At 30.1% G+C, this 18578-nt stretch overlaps 1 protein-coding gene across 49 annotated transcripts in view; it reads right to left on the minus strand.

Moving 5' to 3' along the window:
- Nucleotides 1–18317, minus strand: part of LOC100167379 (myosin heavy chain 1) — a 29065-nt gene extending 10748 nt beyond the window's left edge. For 2 of the 49 annotated variants that reach the window (XM_008180987.3, XM_029489078.1), the window contains exons 1-21: nt 17604–17760; nt 15928–16222; nt 14638–14781; nt 13367–13523; nt 13119–13146; nt 12934–13048; nt 12757–12849; nt 12617–12680; nt 12382–12480; nt 12015–12118; nt 8824–8961; nt 8625–8744; nt 8339–8488; nt 7146–7316; nt 5668–5847; nt 5420–5576; nt 4518–4570; nt 3137–3224; nt 2927–3044; nt 2104–2221; nt 24–160 (exon numbers count right to left, since the gene is read on the minus strand). In XM_008180987.3, coding sequence (XP_008179209.1) covers nt 24–160; nt 2104–2221; nt 2927–3044; nt 3137–3224; nt 4518–4570; nt 5420–5576; nt 5668–5847; nt 7146–7316; nt 8339–8488; nt 8625–8744; nt 8824–8961; nt 12015–12118; nt 12382–12480; nt 12617–12680; nt 12757–12849; nt 12934–13048; nt 13119–13146; nt 13367–13523; nt 14638–14781; nt 15928–16134 — 2441 coding nt within the window. In that variant the 5' untranslated portion in view covers nt 16135–16222; nt 17604–17760. Of the gene's footprint in view, nt 1–23; nt 161–1496; nt 1615–2103; nt 2222–2531; nt 2650–2926; nt 3045–3136; nt 3225–4517; nt 4571–4850; nt 4904–5419; nt 5577–5667; nt 5848–6686; nt 6858–7145; nt 7317–7720; nt 7892–8338; nt 8489–8624; nt 8745–8823; nt 8962–9632; nt 9737–10842; nt 10947–12014; nt 12119–12381; nt 12481–12616; nt 12681–12756; nt 12850–12933; nt 13049–13118; nt 13147–13366; nt 13524–14637; nt 14782–14831; nt 14976–15927; nt 16223–17603; nt 17766–18198 lie in introns of those variants that run through there. The other 47 variants (XM_008180986.3, XM_016801303.2, XM_008180990.3 and 44 more) reach the window with 47 other exon arrangements.
- Between the last annotated feature and the right edge of the window lie 261 nt (nt 18318–18578).

Consider the following 18578-nt stretch of genomic DNA (forward strand, 5'->3'; position numbering starts at 1 on the left):
TCGAGCGTTGCAAGTTTACTAACCTCTGGTCTTGTAATTTCTTGAAATCTTTTCTGGCAATATAACCACGAATGTATGACTGCAACCATCCAATGATTTTGCTTAGACGTTCATCACGTAATTCTTCCATCTGACCTAATACTCCAGCACGGAAGAATACCTATTGAATTCATCGAAAAACCCAAAGAAAATCAAGTTAGATTAGTGAACAAAAGAGAGCTGTAGAGTTCAAACTCGACAAATGACAGGCGAACAATTTTGAACGAATATTTGTAAACATAAAATGAAGTTTATAGCAGTTTGTTTTATTATATTGATTGTATAATTGATCACATTTAACCAAAAAATAAACATACAATCAATGTGTGTATTGGCAAAAAAGAAATTAACTGAAAAACTTCATTTTATGTAGTACCAGTTTCTTTTTCCATAGTTAAATAATGTAAAACTCGTCAAAGCTATGAATCAAACACTTAAAAAATGAAGCAAAATTCTAGTGTTAAATACTTGAATGATATCAATAATAGTAAAAAGCGGAATTTTTCATGCATGATAAATTTGTTTTCATAATTATTATATCCTGGGTTACTAATTTTATCTTATAAATTTAATTTTTTGATAAAATATTTAACAAATAATGACGTTCACAATATAATGATGAAATATACGTAAAATATATTTGAAATTAAATGTTCTAAAAATATTGGACATTGACCACGACCTACATACATATGAGTTCATGAAATGAACAAATGTATACAAAATATTTCTTAACCTGTTAGTCTATTATATCCTATTAATGGCGTAATTCCGGACTGTAAAAGTGTATTACGTATTGCAAGACGTTATAACTCTGATATTTGTTGAACATATATGTATACATAAACATTTTGGAGTACTTTATACAATATAGCCAATATAGATACACCTTGCCCACTATTTTTTTAGCAAAAATAATATTATGTTGTTTTATAGTTCGTAATAAATATCTCAAATACAAAAAAAATATATCTAACCTAAGTACATATCAATCCAAATCTTTAGGGGAAAAATCGGAATATTTGTAGTTACTCTATTAACATTTTTAAACTTTTTTTTGCGCATAATAATTGAATGATCCTATTTACATAATATTTAAACATATTTAACTAGAGTGTATAATAGTTTGTACCCTGAACACTATAAATAGGCATCATACAGTTGGGTTGAAAATATACACTATGTGATTAGCGTTATTAGGTCGTACGGTAAAATCAAATAAATCGATTTTGAAACATACACAACATCGAAAGTTGAAAATATCATTAAATCCGACAGTTAGAATTTTCGAAACAAAGTTTATCAGCATAATATTGAAATGTATACGACAACAAATTGTATTTCGTCCACTTTAAGACCTAAATTACGCCACTATACGAATGTGATGGTATTATATATGCGTGAATCAAATTAATAATATAATGACGTCAAATAAACATATTGTCCCATAAGTATACCTTAGTGTTACCCAACCGGTATTGTTCTGGGTCGAGTTCAATTCCTTGCAAAATCGTTTTTGTCGCTTCTTCGGGCGACATTGAGTCTTTCACACCTTTTGGATACAGTATTTTGTATCTTTTGTGATGTGAGGCGAAAGGTATTTTTTAAAAACAAGCGGTGGAACATGTAAAAACCAAAAAACAAGCAAGGATAAAACAAAAAGGTATTGTTTTTTGTTTGCATTACAAATATAAATTGGTATACAAAACGTCTAAAGGAATTGGATAATAATACGTCTACTCGTTCGTAGGTTTATTCAATACTATTATTCTAGACTACGCACTACGTATATAAACTAGTAACTACAGTACTAAGGTCTAAGTGGGCGCATGCTATTCTAATATTAGTAAAACATCGATGAGCGTCATTGAAGTAGATAAACAACTTTTTTATAAACGGCCAGCTTAACAATAAATAATCCTAGAGCCCAATATTGTATACTGCAGCGAAAACCTTCAGCAAAAAGTTGCAAGAAGTTTATGCATATAGTGTGAAGCAAAATGGCATAAATTAAGAAATTTCGCAAACGAAAATTTCTATATTGGTTTTGCTTTTTAAACATGCCTTAGTGTGGCCAAGCCTGTATTTATCTGGGTCCAACCCGACGTTTTCCAAAATGACGCCAGCGCATTTCTTTGGGTCAGTCTCCTTTTCCGCCGCAGCAGGAGCTAAGATCTTGTATCTATTGATTTGTTTTTCGGTTTAAATAGAAATTAATAATAATAATTATAAAAAAAAACACGTTTAAATTATAATATGTTAAATTTCCATTTTCCACTACAATGCTGTTACATTTTGTAACATATATATATATCACTACATTGACGCTTAACAAACTGCAGGGTGTATGGTGCGGGATGCTAGGTAGGTAGGTTTGATCGTGCTGCATGCCAATAACAATTATAAATATCAAAAAGGGTTCACTCGAGGGTATCTAAATTACTAAGTTTGGTTATTCTAATGGAAAATAATGATAGTTTTCGATAACTAGCCTTTGTGTGCCCAATACGGTAACTCTCCGGATCTAATTGGATTTCTTGGAGACATTTAGCTGCTGATGTTTTAGGATCAGGTTCCGAGGCCATAGTAGCGGGCGCTAAGATCATGTATCTTTTTACCAAATAAAATTAATTAATTTTAATAATTGTATATATAAATCACTTTGTGTATAGGATATAAGTAGGTATGGTATAATGGTATATTTAATACATTTTGACGATGGCTATATTAAATTATACTTGAAGGCAATTTATAAATTTGATGTTCACCGATTGGGAATTTAACTGTTTAAAAAAATGTGTACGAATAATATATATTTTTAAAATTCATAACTGAATATTAGGATATTGAAAAATAAAATAGATATAATAAGTGTTGTGATGCTTACCGCAATTTGAAGTCTGGGTATACCATTCTGTTGGGGAAACCTTTACGGCAAATACGGATACCTTCAAGTACACCGTTACATGTCAGCTGGTGCATTACCAAGTGAGAGTCAATCACACCTATGAGAAAATACGATTTCACGAGTTTTTATCAATCAATTACTTATCAAATATTATTCATGAATTATGAATCATATTAAAAAAAAACTTACCAGCCTGTTTCAATTCATTGGGAATAATACAACGTACGAAATGAGGTTGTGTGCTCTTCAATGTTGTCATCAAGTTGTTCAATTGTTCCTATGATACACATACGAATATTAATAACAATACCTACCTATTAAACATCGTCATAAAAACAAAAACAAACAGAGAAAACAAAAATATATGTCTTGTTATCGCTGTACAAAACACGTTAAAACATAAAATTACAGCTAAAAATCGTACTTTTCAAGTTAAAACATAAACCGAAAAATCTTTGTTATAACATTATATTTCTACATAAAATTATGAAACAAAACGCTGACAGATTTCGTGGAGCTTTGAGGTTTGAGTTTATACTCTCCCTCGTTTTGCTGACCAACACATTTTGTTATAAAACAAAAAGCAATAATGTACATCATTGCATTTGGAGAACGATTTTCAACGGAGCTTTGTTTAATGTTGTATTCATATAGACGTTTTCAATTTAAAATGTAATTAATATCAAACGAATATTGTATAATAAGTTAATATGTTAAAATTTGTTATTATAGTGAAAATATTTAAGTACGACCAAATGGTCTAAAAAAAGTAATAATTTTTTGAAAATAGCAAAGTATTGCTTAAAATAAATAATTGATAAGCATGGAAGTTTCTCAGATTTAAAAGTGATAAAATAATGCAAAATAATGTTCTCAAACAGGTGAATAAAACAAGGTTTTATCACGTGTTATCAGTTTTTTGAAAATTGCTGGGCAATGACCAATGATTAAACGATTTTATAAACTATTTCCTTTTAGTACTGTGTCAAATGTTCAAAATCATATAGAAAGGTCATAGGTGTAAAACTTATGGAACACACTCCTTTTTCTGGGTTAAGTGTTTGTACTATATTAGGTAGGTACATTAAAATTAAAGCTCTGCTCAGAATCACAAAAATAAAAATGTTGTTATTAAAAATATAATACATTCAAAATGCAGTAGTATTTTATTATTATAATAGCAATCGTACACAATTATTAATACTTGCATATTATAATGCACTAATTGTTTTTTTTTTTTTTTTTAGTACGTATTTGTCTACGCGTGCAACACATTCAGATATATCCGGTTCAAACGGTATTTTGCAAATCGGCTAATTAAATAAATATTAATACTAATTCGGTTTATGCCGAAGTATAATGGTCTTAAGGGTAAAAAACAATAAACTAGTTCTAGTTCTACTTCTACTTTGAGGAATACACAAAAAAAAAATATGCCGAAATTGTAGAGTTCATTTTGCGTCCTTATCAAAACAACTCAATTCGTTGGTGTGATTTTTCAAAATCGGCATTTCAGTGGATTCAAAAACAAAAATCAAGGCCGATGTAATTATTATTACTAATGATATACCTTATAGGATGACGACACAGTGGCGAAACCACCACCCTTCTTTCCACGACCTCCTGTTTATTTTCACAAATATTTTAGAATTGACAATAATAATAAATATGTAGGTACTATCGATATAATAAATGTTGTGTTTCACCTAAATGATTTGTGTTGTTTTTATCGATATATTATATTTTGAGTGTTGTTTAGTATTAAAATAACGTAACAAATAGTATAGACAGAAGATATCGAAACAGTATTGTAAATAATTATTGTAATAACGTAATATTTGCGAAGCAGTTTTATGGTCTCACAAAAAACACGATTTTGTGTGTAACACTTTGGTAAAATTACCCTGTGTAATGTAGATACTGTCATGAAAGCTGAACCTTTTGTGCGTTTACCACCTGCATTATATAAAATCCATCAAAAATCATGATTAAGTTAATATTAACTTAAAATGTTGATGTTTATTAATTTTTACTTGATACGGTATTCTTTAATACGATGATTCTAAATATTAATGTAGGTAAAAAAAATCATACTAAAAAAATATACATCAGTTACTAAATGATTTGTACATCGTTGAAATTAATAATACGTTTACGTAGTACTTCAAAAATGATTGTTGAAAATTTGGTTTAGGTATAATACTACATTATAGAAGATTTGAATTTGAAATATTTATGGTAGCTTAAGATGAAAAAATTCACAGTAATTTACCTCATGTACTGTTAGATCTAAAAAATGTATATTAAATGTGTCTGTGTACACGTGTTTGTGTGTGTGTGTGTGTGTGTGTGTGTGTGAATTCTGTAGTTCTGATTTAACAGTAATCATAAGTAATGTTCACACAATATTTAATCAAATTAATATGGTAATTATTATTAATTAAAGATTTTAATTAATACAAGAAATATTACCTTTGCCACCGGCATCAGCTTGACCACCAGATTGACCTGGATGATCAGCGAAGATCTCTACCAACAATTTGTTTGTTCCCTTTTTGAATTGGTCAACAACGGTGTCGTTCAATGGATCCTTGTTCTTTTCTAACCAACCGGTGATGTTGTATGATACCTAAACACAAATGCAACGCAATATTTAAGCATGGAAACGAGTAGGTGTTAAAAAAAACTGTTCAATTTATTTTTAATATCTGATAACTTACCACACCGGCGTAATGGGCAAGTGCGAAATGTCCGGCTTGGCAACCTGGTTTGGGAGGAGCTGGTTTCCTGAAGTTGGGTGATTTACCCAAATGGTTGGAGGTCAATTTGTCTTCAAAGGTCTTATCCGTGGCTTTGGGGAACATAGATTCCTCTTCAAGGATTGACAAGATACCCATGGGCTATATTATGTAAATTTAAACACAATTAGATACCTATAATGCGCGTACAAACACAGGTTTATAATGTACCCGCATTGAAAAAACTTTTTAATATATTATAAATTCCAGTTTATAGTACTAATTTTAAAAATTAAATAAGAATAGTTATGTATTAAATCTCTATTCAAATGTTGTTATTATCATTCGCATAAGGCTTTAATTAACATTATTTTTTAATATTTTTGAGTGTAAAAATATTTTAAAAAAATAAGCAAGTTATTTTAAGTATTTCAAACGAGAGTAATTTAACATCTTATAATACAAAACTTAGGTACATAATTTTTATAAAAAAACTTTTACACTCCTTTGTATCATAATGTAATAGACTTAAATTTAAATTTTAAGGTAAGATAATAAAAGCAACAGTTTAACTATCCTTATTGAAATATGGTTTAAAAATAATTTAATATTTTTTGTTATTCATTAAAATATAATATATAATAAAGTGATTTGAATGCGTTTAAGTACATTTTAAAGTATTTTTTTTTATATAAATCACAAATAAAAACGAAATTGTATCATGTCTCGTGTTGTACAATCTGGATAAAATAAAAACGTGCAAACATTCTATACTACAACTCTATTTTTCTATATGAAGATATATCTGAATATCAACATTTCTGATTACTAAATACTTATACCTGTATTACAATAGCTAAGAACTTGATGTTTCTGAACTACTCAATGACCTAATTTTGTATAGGAACTGTATATTGACTTCTTGACGATTCATTTTTAATTTAATTTAGATTGATAATAAATAATGAAAAGTGTTTTTCCTAACATTTTTTCATACAAACCTTTTCAATAAGATCAATGCATTGTTGCAAATCCATTCCAAAGTCAATAAATGTCCATTCAATACCTTCGCGTTTGTATTCTTCTTGTTCTAATACAAACATGTGATGGTTGAAAAACTGTTGCAGTTTTTCGTTGGTGAAATTAATGCAAAGCTGTTCGAACCCATTGAACTACATAGTACAAACGAATGGGAAAAGAAAAAAACAAGCAAATACAGTTAGCATGCATGAGGTATAAGTAGGTATAAAAATACAACATTTAAACAAAAACTATAATGAGTAATAACTAATAACTACAATATTATTATACTAATTCGACGTGTCTCTCATGGCACGTTTTGGAAAACCAGCTAAAATACTTATGTTATACAATTTCCTCGTTTGTCATATGGAGGATCGATCTAATTACTGTGCAGAATCTCAACTCTAACACTCAACCGCCTGCTCCAATACGGGTACCTTTTCAATAAGTTCAATACAGGCGGCTAAGTCCATTCCGAAATCGATAAAAGCCCATTCAATACCCTCACGTTGGTACTCTTCTTGTTCAAGTACAAACATGTGATGGTTGAAAAACTGTTGTAACTTTTCATTGGTGAAGTTGATGCAAAGTTGCTCGAAACCATTGTACTTTAAATTAGGTAGCAAACAATAAACATGTTAAATGGATGTGATGTTTAAAATAAAATATTAAACTGGTCTGAATACGATGGACTGTGGAAGGTATTATACGAACATAATACGTAGGTAAAGTCAGTATTATTATTAGAGTGATATCATGGTAACATTAATTGGCAGGTAATAATATTATAAAGAGTTCACTATATGTCTTAAATAGGTCTATTTTAGGTAGGTATGGTTCAAAATAGTAATATCTAATAGGTATACAAAAATATCCTTACCGACGTTTCTCGAAATATTCTCTCGTCGTAAATTGAAGTGTAACACATAACTAAAATTCTGGGGACTCAATCGAGGATTGGAAATCAAACAAAAATGCAAATAAGTCATACTATCCGATTATATCGAAGTACCTTTTCGATCAAGTCGATACAGGCTAACAAATCCATTCCAAAATCAATGAAAGCCCAGTTGATACCCTCTTTTTTGTATTCTTCTTGTTCCAACACAAACATGTGATGGTTGAAGAATTGCTGAAGTCTTTCGTTGGTGAAATTAATACACAATTGTTCGAAACCATTGTACTGTGTTTATCAAATTCAGAATTTAAAATAATATGTAAAATATTAAGGAATAAAATATGCTCATAAAAAATAATCATCGTCGTATTTAAACGAAAATTACCTAATAAGAATCAAGGTAAATGAAACAGTCCTAACAAATTAAAATTATGATAACATTTTTATATTAAAAAATATATGATTACCTATGGATAAACTTATTCAAACATACCCACTATAATAAGAAAGGAATATTGAACAAAAAATGTTCCCAAAAATGTCACTTACATAACAAGTTCATAAAATGTAATGTAATACAATAATATGTGAAAGGTGAATAATTTACTTTAATAATATCGATATTATTAATTGTAAATTTTAATATACCTAATTACAATTTATAATACAACAGTAGGTAACTATTGCATCATTTCCAATTGTAATTAAGTATATTAAGTAGATTATACTCACGTCGAAAATTTCAAAACCAGCAATATCCAATACACCAATGAAATGTTGACGTTTTTGTTGTGTGTCCAAAGTTTCATTACATTTTTTCACCATGAATTTGAAAAGTCTGTCAAACATACCCTTGGACATAGCACCTACAGAGTAGGCGACCTATAACAGCGCAAAAATATACGATTAGCACATATTTTGGTAATTAATGCAAAATAATAGTACATAGTTAATAACTCATAAGTTATATATAGGTACTTGGTGTGGGAACTTATAGAAAACAAAAAAGCACACTTACTTGGTCCTTATTACGACCTTGTGTGACGAATTCGTTTCCTACTTTGATTCTGGGTTTCAATAAATTTTTGTACAAATCATCGCAGTCGACACCCAACAATTTTGCAACACGTGCACCTTCCTACAATCAGAAACAAAATAATATTTTGTATTTTATAAACATGAAAATTAAAAATATAATATTATGACATAATAATTACATCAGTGCCGTCGGCTTCAGCTTGTTCCTCCCGACCACGTTGTTTGAATTTCATGCCTCCCATGTGCATGACTGAGGCGGTAATCTTATAAATGTCATTCTTTTCTTCTTCAGTGAATCCAAGCACATCGAAAGCTTGCTGTTGTTTTATAAATATAAAGAATAAAGATTAGCGGAGGAAAAACAATTAGAAATTCGAGTTAGTGTATTTCACTTTAATTGAGATACTTGAAAAAAATATAAAAATGTTAACGTGATTCAGAAAAACACTAAAGAAATTTTAGACTTTTTTCTTGTATGTAAAAAATAAAAATAAAAATAATCTTAATAAGGAAATAATTTAGAGTAAAGGAAAAATTGAAGGTTGTCTTAGACTTGAGTCAAAAAGCAAATTTTAGTCCAAGTCGACAAGTTTGTACAATAAGCAAAATACTTACAAAAACCCTAAGCAAGGAAACACAAAAGCTTATAATAAAGCTAAATAAAAAATATATATTATGTAAACTTACCCTCACTCAATCAAAATACAAAATAAAAGTGAGGAACATTTGAACATTTTCAAAAAATTATAATATATCTGCTTGAAAATGAAATAAAATATAATAATATAACAAATTGACTAAAGTAATGAAGAATTAATAATGTGTGTGTTAAAACAAGCTAAGCAGAGAAAGCTCCCCGAAGTATAACAAAATATTAATATTATATTTTATATTCGATTTTCAGTATGATAAAAATGAAGAAGTTTCATCAATCATTAAATGTTTTGTATACATAAATATATTATAACTGTAAAGGCATGAGACTCACATCGGTAAGCATAAATTCCTCTCCGTCATCCATTCCGGGAATAGTGATTTTTCCTTGAGATACATTGTTGTAATCATAGATGTTGTTAGATAACATACACATTTCTGCCAAATCAAGCGATTTCAGTTAAGCATGTAATGTTTAATTATATTCAACACGAAGACATTTTATATTTATACACAATATACATATTTCTAAATTATTACAAATAATATAACATAGAATCAATACAATATTATTATACTACTAAAATCATGTTTGTCAAAAATATATTTTCTTTAAATATTGTTTCGAGACAATATTTACAACAAACATAATTCCATATAGGTTTGCATGATACTATTATACGCTTGCTAACATACACAATAACATAAATTTCGGACAATACAATAAGCATTTGACGTTAAAATATTCAGTAATACAAATATCAAAATAAAACATTTACAGTAAAAATAGTCATAATATGACAATATGCACCCAAAATGTAAAATGAATACCTTTTTTTAAATATAATATACGGTTTTAGATGATAAACAATTTTTTTTATTTTCCCCTGAAAACCTATAGATCGCATTTTATTTGCTTGGTTACGCTCGTAAGATATCCATAATAATTAAAGCACATGAATAAATGATGTAATTAAAGTGAATAATGAGATTACACGAAGTACCCGCGCAGTGGCACTTACATCAGTAATTTGAAATTCTTCACCATCATTTACTCCAGGTATTCGAGTTTTACCTTGGCTAACGTAATAGAAGTCTGAGATTCGATTCTTACTCAATAAACACATTTCTGCGTGCAAAGTGCATAAAACAGTTATTAGGTATCACAAAATCATACAAGTCCAAAACAAACAAAATAAAATAAAATTATGATATGCTAGTACATAATATTGTGAAGATATTTCAAGTTACATATAAGTTGTGCGATTGACTTGAGTTTTATTACATATTATTAAGTAGTACACTGCCGATAGTCACAATAGAGTTTAGCCAAAACAATCAAGCCACTTGGTATTCAAAGATTACACAATTGACGGTAGGAGAGATTCAAAAGGATATTCGTTTAGAATGCTCATTTATTATTTTATTCGTATAATAGTTTTGACGTGTTGAGAATGTTCTTAAGTATTTAAAAACGGTTGGGTATTGTGAGATTGAAATGAGCATACTCGAACGAAAATAGGAATAGACAGGGAAAGACTTACATCGGTAATTTTGAACTCTTCTCCGTCATCTACACCAGGTATACTAGTCTTTCCTTGGCTGACGAAATGATAATCGTTTACATTGTTGGACAGGAGACACATTTCTGGTTAAAAAAACAAACCCCATTTGTCATGCATTGGGTTTAATGAGTAAAATTGATATAAGAGATAATCTCATATATCTCATTTACTAAACACATTCGGGAATCGGGTTCAAATCAAAACTAATTCCGATACACATAGAATAACATATTCCAGAAATGCAACACGCGCCAAGAACTATTAAATATGTAACTCTCATAAAAATTATGTTTGATTTTTAAAATTGTTAAACCGATTAAAATAAATTAATAGAAAATTAAAACATGCAAGTTCTGGAATAAATATTCTATTGTGAAAATAGTATAATATTAAACTAAGATATTGTTCAAAAATCAAAATATCTCCCACATTCGCAATCAGTAGTGTATAGGATTTTTTTCGTAGAAACGTAATAATTTGAATATTAGAATTAAGTTAAAATGTCACGAGAAAAAAAATTAATAATAATATGAATAAAATCAATAACCATTTATACGGTATGAGTTAAAAATGGTCTGTTAAGTCTGTACTTATTATAACCTTGTACACTACGATTCGCGGTGTTTTAAAACTAATTGTTTTAATGTTAAAAATAAAAAATGTATTTACACGACTACAACAGCTATTGTCGTAAAATCTGTTGGTCTGTTCTATATATAATACACTCTATACACTTTTATCAAAAATTAAAATTAAAAATTAAAATCACACATTTGGCGGTTTGAGACTAATGTCGGTCATCAATGTAAGTATATATTATATCAAGTATAATAATATATAGTTTCGGACATATTTTTTATAGTCATATTGTATGTAGGTAGACGTTACGCCTGTACTAGTTTTGTAATGTACGGCTATGCAGTTTATTTACATAATTCTATACACTCGTAGATTTTCTAAATAATAGATCAAAAAAAAAAAAAAAAAATTGCATCTACACTACGTCATCTACGGTTGCTAAGACGCCCAGCATTTCGACGAATTTCAGTAGGTACGAGGAGAATATACATAAATAGTATATTATTATGGAATAAGGAATAATATAGTTTAAGGAAATGTAGTGAGGATAAGACCGATTTGTAGGCTCTTACGTCGGTCAATTGGAATTCTTCTCCGTCATCCATATTGGGAATAGTAGTTTTTCCCTGTGACACGTAGTAATAGTCGTGGATATCTTCACTCAGCATGCACATCTCTGTGTTTAACAACCAATCAGTGTTATTCGGATTCAAAAGTGGTATGGTTAGTATCGATCGAATAGACTACGATTTCATTCGCCAACGTTTTATCGCAAATTATTTTGCCTTATTATTATCTATATATATTATTACCTCCCCATGACATAATATAACCCTTTTACTGTGTATGAGAGCATTAATACAATTTTAAGAATAATCATTAAATTTTTCATATTAAAGTATAAAAAAATAATTTTTCTTATTATAATATATATATTACCTTTTACGCCTTTCACGGATCCAGACATGATTTGGTAGAAAATATGGTAAGATCTTTCAAGAGATTGCTGAGAGATGACACGAGCTTTTTCTAATAGATCTGTAGTGGTAAAACGTTTTAAAATTATAGATTAGCTCAAATTATTTTACTAAAGTCCAATCGATATGTATGACCACGAGGTACATCGATTATAATCATGTGGCTACACTAGATATTTATCTTAATATGTACTTACAAGTTTCGATATCAGCTCCGGCCAATTTTCCAGAGGGACCGAAATGAATACGGATGAATTTACCCTAAGCATTTCCAAAAAATATTTTATAATATCGTGTGTTGTTAATATGATATTGGTATTATAGATTGTATACTTACGAAACGAGAAGAGTTGTCATTACGGACGGTCTTAGCGTTACCAAAGGCTTCCAATACCGGATTGGTTTGTACGACTTGATCTTCCAAGGAACCCTATTAAATAAAATAACATATTTGTTAAAGTAGGTTCAATAATTATTATTGATGTACTTGTAAGTATTCAATTTTAATAATCACCTTCTTCTTAACGCCACCAGCGGCTTCTTCTTCTTTCTTTGTGCTAGCACCAACAGTGGCGAAGTACGCAATTACCTTCTTCGTGTTCTCAGTTTTTCCAGCTCCAGATTCTCCTCTGAATAACAAAATATAAAATATAAATATAACAAATATTCCGATATTAAACTATAATAATTGTAACTTACGTGATCAACATAGATTGATTTTCTTTGTCTGAAAAAAAATAAAAGAAAAACATTGTTACGAAAGTATAAATTTTTACAGTGATTATCATATTCATGAGCTATATATTTTATGATACATTTGATATTATTATTGAATTATTTTTGCATAGTATTTAAAACTATGTTCATATTCTAATCAATAATTCAAAATAACGCTCAATGAAATGAATTCATCTTTAATTAAACATTTAATTGAACATTATACTAACTTGTAAGCATGTTAACGTAAGCGCCGTCAGAAATGGCGAAAATATGGGGTGGAACTTCATTCCTCCTCTTGCCTCTGTACAACTTAGCGCAACGGTTGGTGTACACGGGGAATCGTTTGTAAGGATTGATAGCAACGCAGAACAATCCGGAGTAGGTCTAAACATATCAATATTCTCAAAATTAATTTAAAAATACAAATATACAATCAACGTTACAGCAGACACTTGTAATAATTATGTGGGTATTCAATTTTAAAATATAATCGTTATTAGTTGTATAAATATGCAATAATTAATCCATATGATTATCCAATTTAAAAAATGATTTATGTATTTTCATAAATCACATAATTATTTGTAAGTGTCTCTTGTAAGAATATAAAATATACATTGTACAAAAAAAGTCTAATCTAATAAAAATGTCATTCAAAACAATCTACTGACTACTACTATGATTTTTTACACATCGATGAAACCAATAAAACAAACATGTTGTAATCTCTAATATGTGAAGCCAATAGGTGTTGTTCTCTTGAACAGGGTTCACCTAGAACTGTAGATCCAATGTCATATTCGGCCGACAGTAATAGCAAAAAAACGAACACACAGGATAAGTAGGTATTTGGGTTTTACTATATAAAATTAATTATGTATATCCCGGCATATCGAGAATTGAGATAAAATGATATATTTTAATAAGGATAAAAATCAAACAGGATTTCAAAACAAGGTTTTTCGTTAATTCGGGTATTTTTGTCATTAATATAAAATCATATCCCAACAACGACGAATAATCGATATTAATTATATAATAATTATTGAATGTAGAAAATATTTACAATCTGTATTTAATAATCAAATATGTGATGTAAAACAAATTAACAAAGTATTCGCGTGAAGGGAACGTACAGTGATACGCTATTTCAAGAATACGAACTCAGTGTTTGTAAAATAAAGTATTTATGAATAAATAATGTAAAGAGAGTAAAATTAAAATTAATGTTATTATCTTTTAAGAAATATACCTTATAAGTAAAGCATATTAAATTATACTTTAATTGGTTAAATTGTAATAATTATAAGGGAAATTAAAAATATTGGTAGGTTATTATATTTAAGTATGTATCTAATGTTATAAATTATAATTATTGTATTCTTGTATTTTATGAGGGTTATTTCAGGAACTGGATTACACAGGATGTTCTAAACGGGTTTCACAATCCAAAAGCACGATGCACGTAACCTCGTTCATTGGCCACCCTAACACTTACGTAAATGAGCTTATGGTAATATCTTTCTTTCAAGTTATACAATACAGATGCATCGTTCAAATATGTCAAATTTGACATATCCTCAGCTTTTTCATATTTCGGTGGGTTCACTTGGCCCACTTGGTCCTTTTTGAAATCTTTTACCTGACATACCATAGAAAATGTATATTAGTAAAATTGGAATTGGTACTTACGTAAATTAATTTGCAAAAGTATCGCTGCCTCAAGTTGTGCAACACACTGGCATCGTTCAGGTAAGTCAGATCAGCCATGTCTTCGGCTTTCTCGAATTTTGGCGGGTTCACCGGACATACATTATCTTTTTTGAATGATTTTTCCTATGCGATCCAAAATACAGTGTGTAACATTGAAATGCAACATATTTAATACACCCAAAACTTATCTTCCTTTTACTTTCGTCCTCCATATTCTGGTATGTAAGGTTTTATTCTCATTGATGCATTTTAGAACATTAAGTTATTAACAGTTGGAACAAAATAAAATCAATAGTTATCTATACTGTATAATATTAACTTTACAAAAATGAATCCCTAACATAATTATATCGAATTTCCGTACATCATTAGAAAGATTTGAATACATCTAAATTCAAATTATTTATATTACGAAAATATTTTTAGTTTATCGAGGTGTGTATAAATACGGTCATCTTAAGTTAACTTTAATCTAAATATCACGTCGCAATCGTAGACGAAAGTGCAAAGATAACCAATATTGTAGGTAATAATATAATATAGTTATTTTTATCGTATGATAATTGTTATCAATTAAATAAAAATGTTTAAATAATTAATCATCAAATCATAGTTCAGTTAATGTCCCCTCACTGTCCCTTAGAGTATTTTTAATATTTATAATATTAAATGTTATCTCATGTCTATCCTTCCGATTCATAAGTGAGAAAATTTAAAAGTTTATTGTAGGTATCTATTTTGTCGCTGCAATATTATTTACTTATTGCCACTGACTGTGATATATATACTTATATATAATACCTACTATGATACAATGTTTATCTACATATTCAAATTACAAATTTGTTCATTTTATCAAAGTTTACTAAGAATATTATTTCATTAAAATTATAATTATTATTTATTGTTCATAATATAAACAAAATATACCATGAAATATGTATGTAATATTTCCAAAAATAAAAATGTTTACTCTAACTATATCTATTAAAAAATATATTAAGCTTCATATTGAAATATCTAATAGATTTTACAAGATTTTAAAATTAATTTGAAACATCGTAGAATGACTTACCTCTCCATTAGGCAGAGCGACGGTGACCAGTTCACCCTTGGTTCCTCGGATTTCTCCCTGGACGAAACCTTCTGCCTCATCGGGCACCCAGCAAGCCTTTTTCGCATCGTAGGGTTTGGTCTGATCGATTCTCTTCTGTTCGAGCGATACGAACAAGTATGGGGTTGGATCTGGGTCATCACCTTCTTGTTTAACTACACGCGGCATTTTTGTAGTTTGAAGAGAAAAGGCAAAGAAATAATTTGTTGCACGTCGTCACACACCTCTTTTATTTATGGTGTTATTTGCGACACACCTAAAAAAATAATTCGCGGTCAATTAAATGTGTTATTGTAGGTATATCACTGTGTAGCGTGGATAATATACACATTATATTATAATATAGAGTTTTACTAATGTTCATTAATGCGAGTAAAGTATTGGTGAAATTCTAATAACAAAAAAAATTTAAAATTTAAACGAAGAAAATAAAAAAAAATGTTTAAGTTAAAATTGAAAAAAATTTGAAAGAAAAAATTGTCGAGCAAAAATCAAACTGCAAAACTGTTCATCGATTATACAACGGTTCGTTATAAGTTTCAGCAAACCCAAACTCGACAATAATATAACCTCGCGGTGATGGACACACAGTAAAAATAACACATACACAACAGGCAAATGTTAGGTGACACGATTTTTTTTTTAAATCGAAAAGCTCTTTATCGCATATTTGAGGTGCCTGGAGCTATACAAGGCGTGTATATTATTAGAAACTTGGGAGCCGGAGCCAAATAATGCAGACCCGGGTGGACACTATACAGACCGAAATAGATCGAACGGAAATGAACGTTAATGTACGGTATCGGTGTTATAGACGCAATCAGCGAGAAGCGTTTAATAGTTAGTTATAGTATTTTCGATCGCACAAATAGATCATAACTGCAGTATTCGAATGCATAAATAGTATGCACTCAAGAATTTTAAATGTACTGCAAGATGTATAGTGGTTACCCGTTAATAACGACTTGTCCGAATGTATTTGAACTTTTACGACGATGACGGCCCTGCAGTTTGGCTATGGTACATGTGTTACGGTTTGGTTCCGCGGTACTCGAGAGATAATAAAAATTATCATCAAAGCGATGTATTGAAGCACGCGATAATATTATTTTATTGTCTGTAAGCGATTGAAAATTTAAATCGGTGTAGGTCGACGGTACCTATGACGTTAAAAAGTACCTACTATGTCGGACAGGTCGAACGAATTGTGCACGCTCACCTATTATGGCGAATGTGTCAATTTCGGTGCTCTGAACGTTGGGATCGTAAAATATTATAAATAATTAACTATTGGCCGGAGTCCAGAGTTGTCGGGCGTATGTATGAAATACGACACGCGGCGGCCTACATTTCGCGGAGGAAAAGCAAACGAAAAAAAATTCTATTATTAGACCAGCTCGGGCCGGCAAAAAACTTCAAACCATTTGCTCGAGGATCTTAAGTGGTTATGCGGTAAACTTACATTCGTAAATTGCGCGAGTAAGCGAACGGATATAAAATGGTAAGCTCATGGTGACGGGTAAGCAGGTGCCGGTATATAGGTGTATACGATGCACGTGGATATATTACCAGGGTCTTGATGGAATACGAATTGATCGCAAACGAAAAAATGATAAAAACAAATTTAAAAATTATACCAGAGAGGTCGATGTCCGTTGGTTATTTGGCGTACACTGCCGCGTTAGGTTAGACGGCAAACAAAACAAAACAAAATCTGCGCACAAAAACAGCCGCCGACACTATGTATATTTTATTTATGTATGATCACCGACGCGGCGAATTCGATTTTCGACGAATTAACGCACGTATTACGTCGTAGCACTAAAAAAAAATAAAACAAAAAAAAAAACAAAAAAAAAAAAAATAAGATCACGACTTTCACAAGAAAAGAAAAACACACACTTTGTTGAATTAATAATAATAATAATATTATAATATACTACTCAACAGCAGAGCACTATATATAAAATAAAAGATATAATAATATTATATTATTATAATTATAATAAATATTAATGTAAAATTATTATTTAGCGGTTAAATTATAATACAAAATTTTATATTATATATATATACGAACTCTAAAAGCACACTGCCAGTAGTCTTATAATTATTATATTATGATGATAATATTTTAATATTATTAATTATAATATATATTATTATGTTATCTACACAACAATAAGCGAATAGTAGTGTCCGAGGTGCGTATTATATTATATTAGATAGTACCTACTCGGCGGTTGAGACGTAGAATGAATGGGATTGTCCCGGAGTTTCAGCATGTGAAAAACCCTAGTCTCCCCACCACGGCGGACAGACACCCCTTCCACCCGCTGATCTCAACAGTTTCCACGGCGGCTGTGTTTTATTATTTTTTTCTATTTCGGTCCACGGGCGGCCGTCTGCAACGCGATCCCGGTGCCCGTCGCAAACTCCATGATTGGTCAAATGGCGGTTGTCCGCCGCGGCTATGCCACCGGGGCCGCCGGGCAGGGTCCATTTTTAGAAGGACCGCCGCCGCCACTTAGCTCGTTGCTGTCCGCCGCCGCCGCCACACAATCCGTCATAAACGATGGACGACGAAGGGATTTCATTTCAAATCATATTAC

The sequence above is a fragment of the Acyrthosiphon pisum genome, chromosome A2 (genome assembly GCF_005508785.2).
Source record: "Acyrthosiphon pisum isolate AL4f chromosome A2, pea_aphid_22Mar2018_4r6ur, whole genome shotgun sequence".
Classification (NCBI taxonomy): Eukaryota; Metazoa; Arthropoda; class Insecta; order Hemiptera; family Aphididae; genus Acyrthosiphon; species Acyrthosiphon pisum.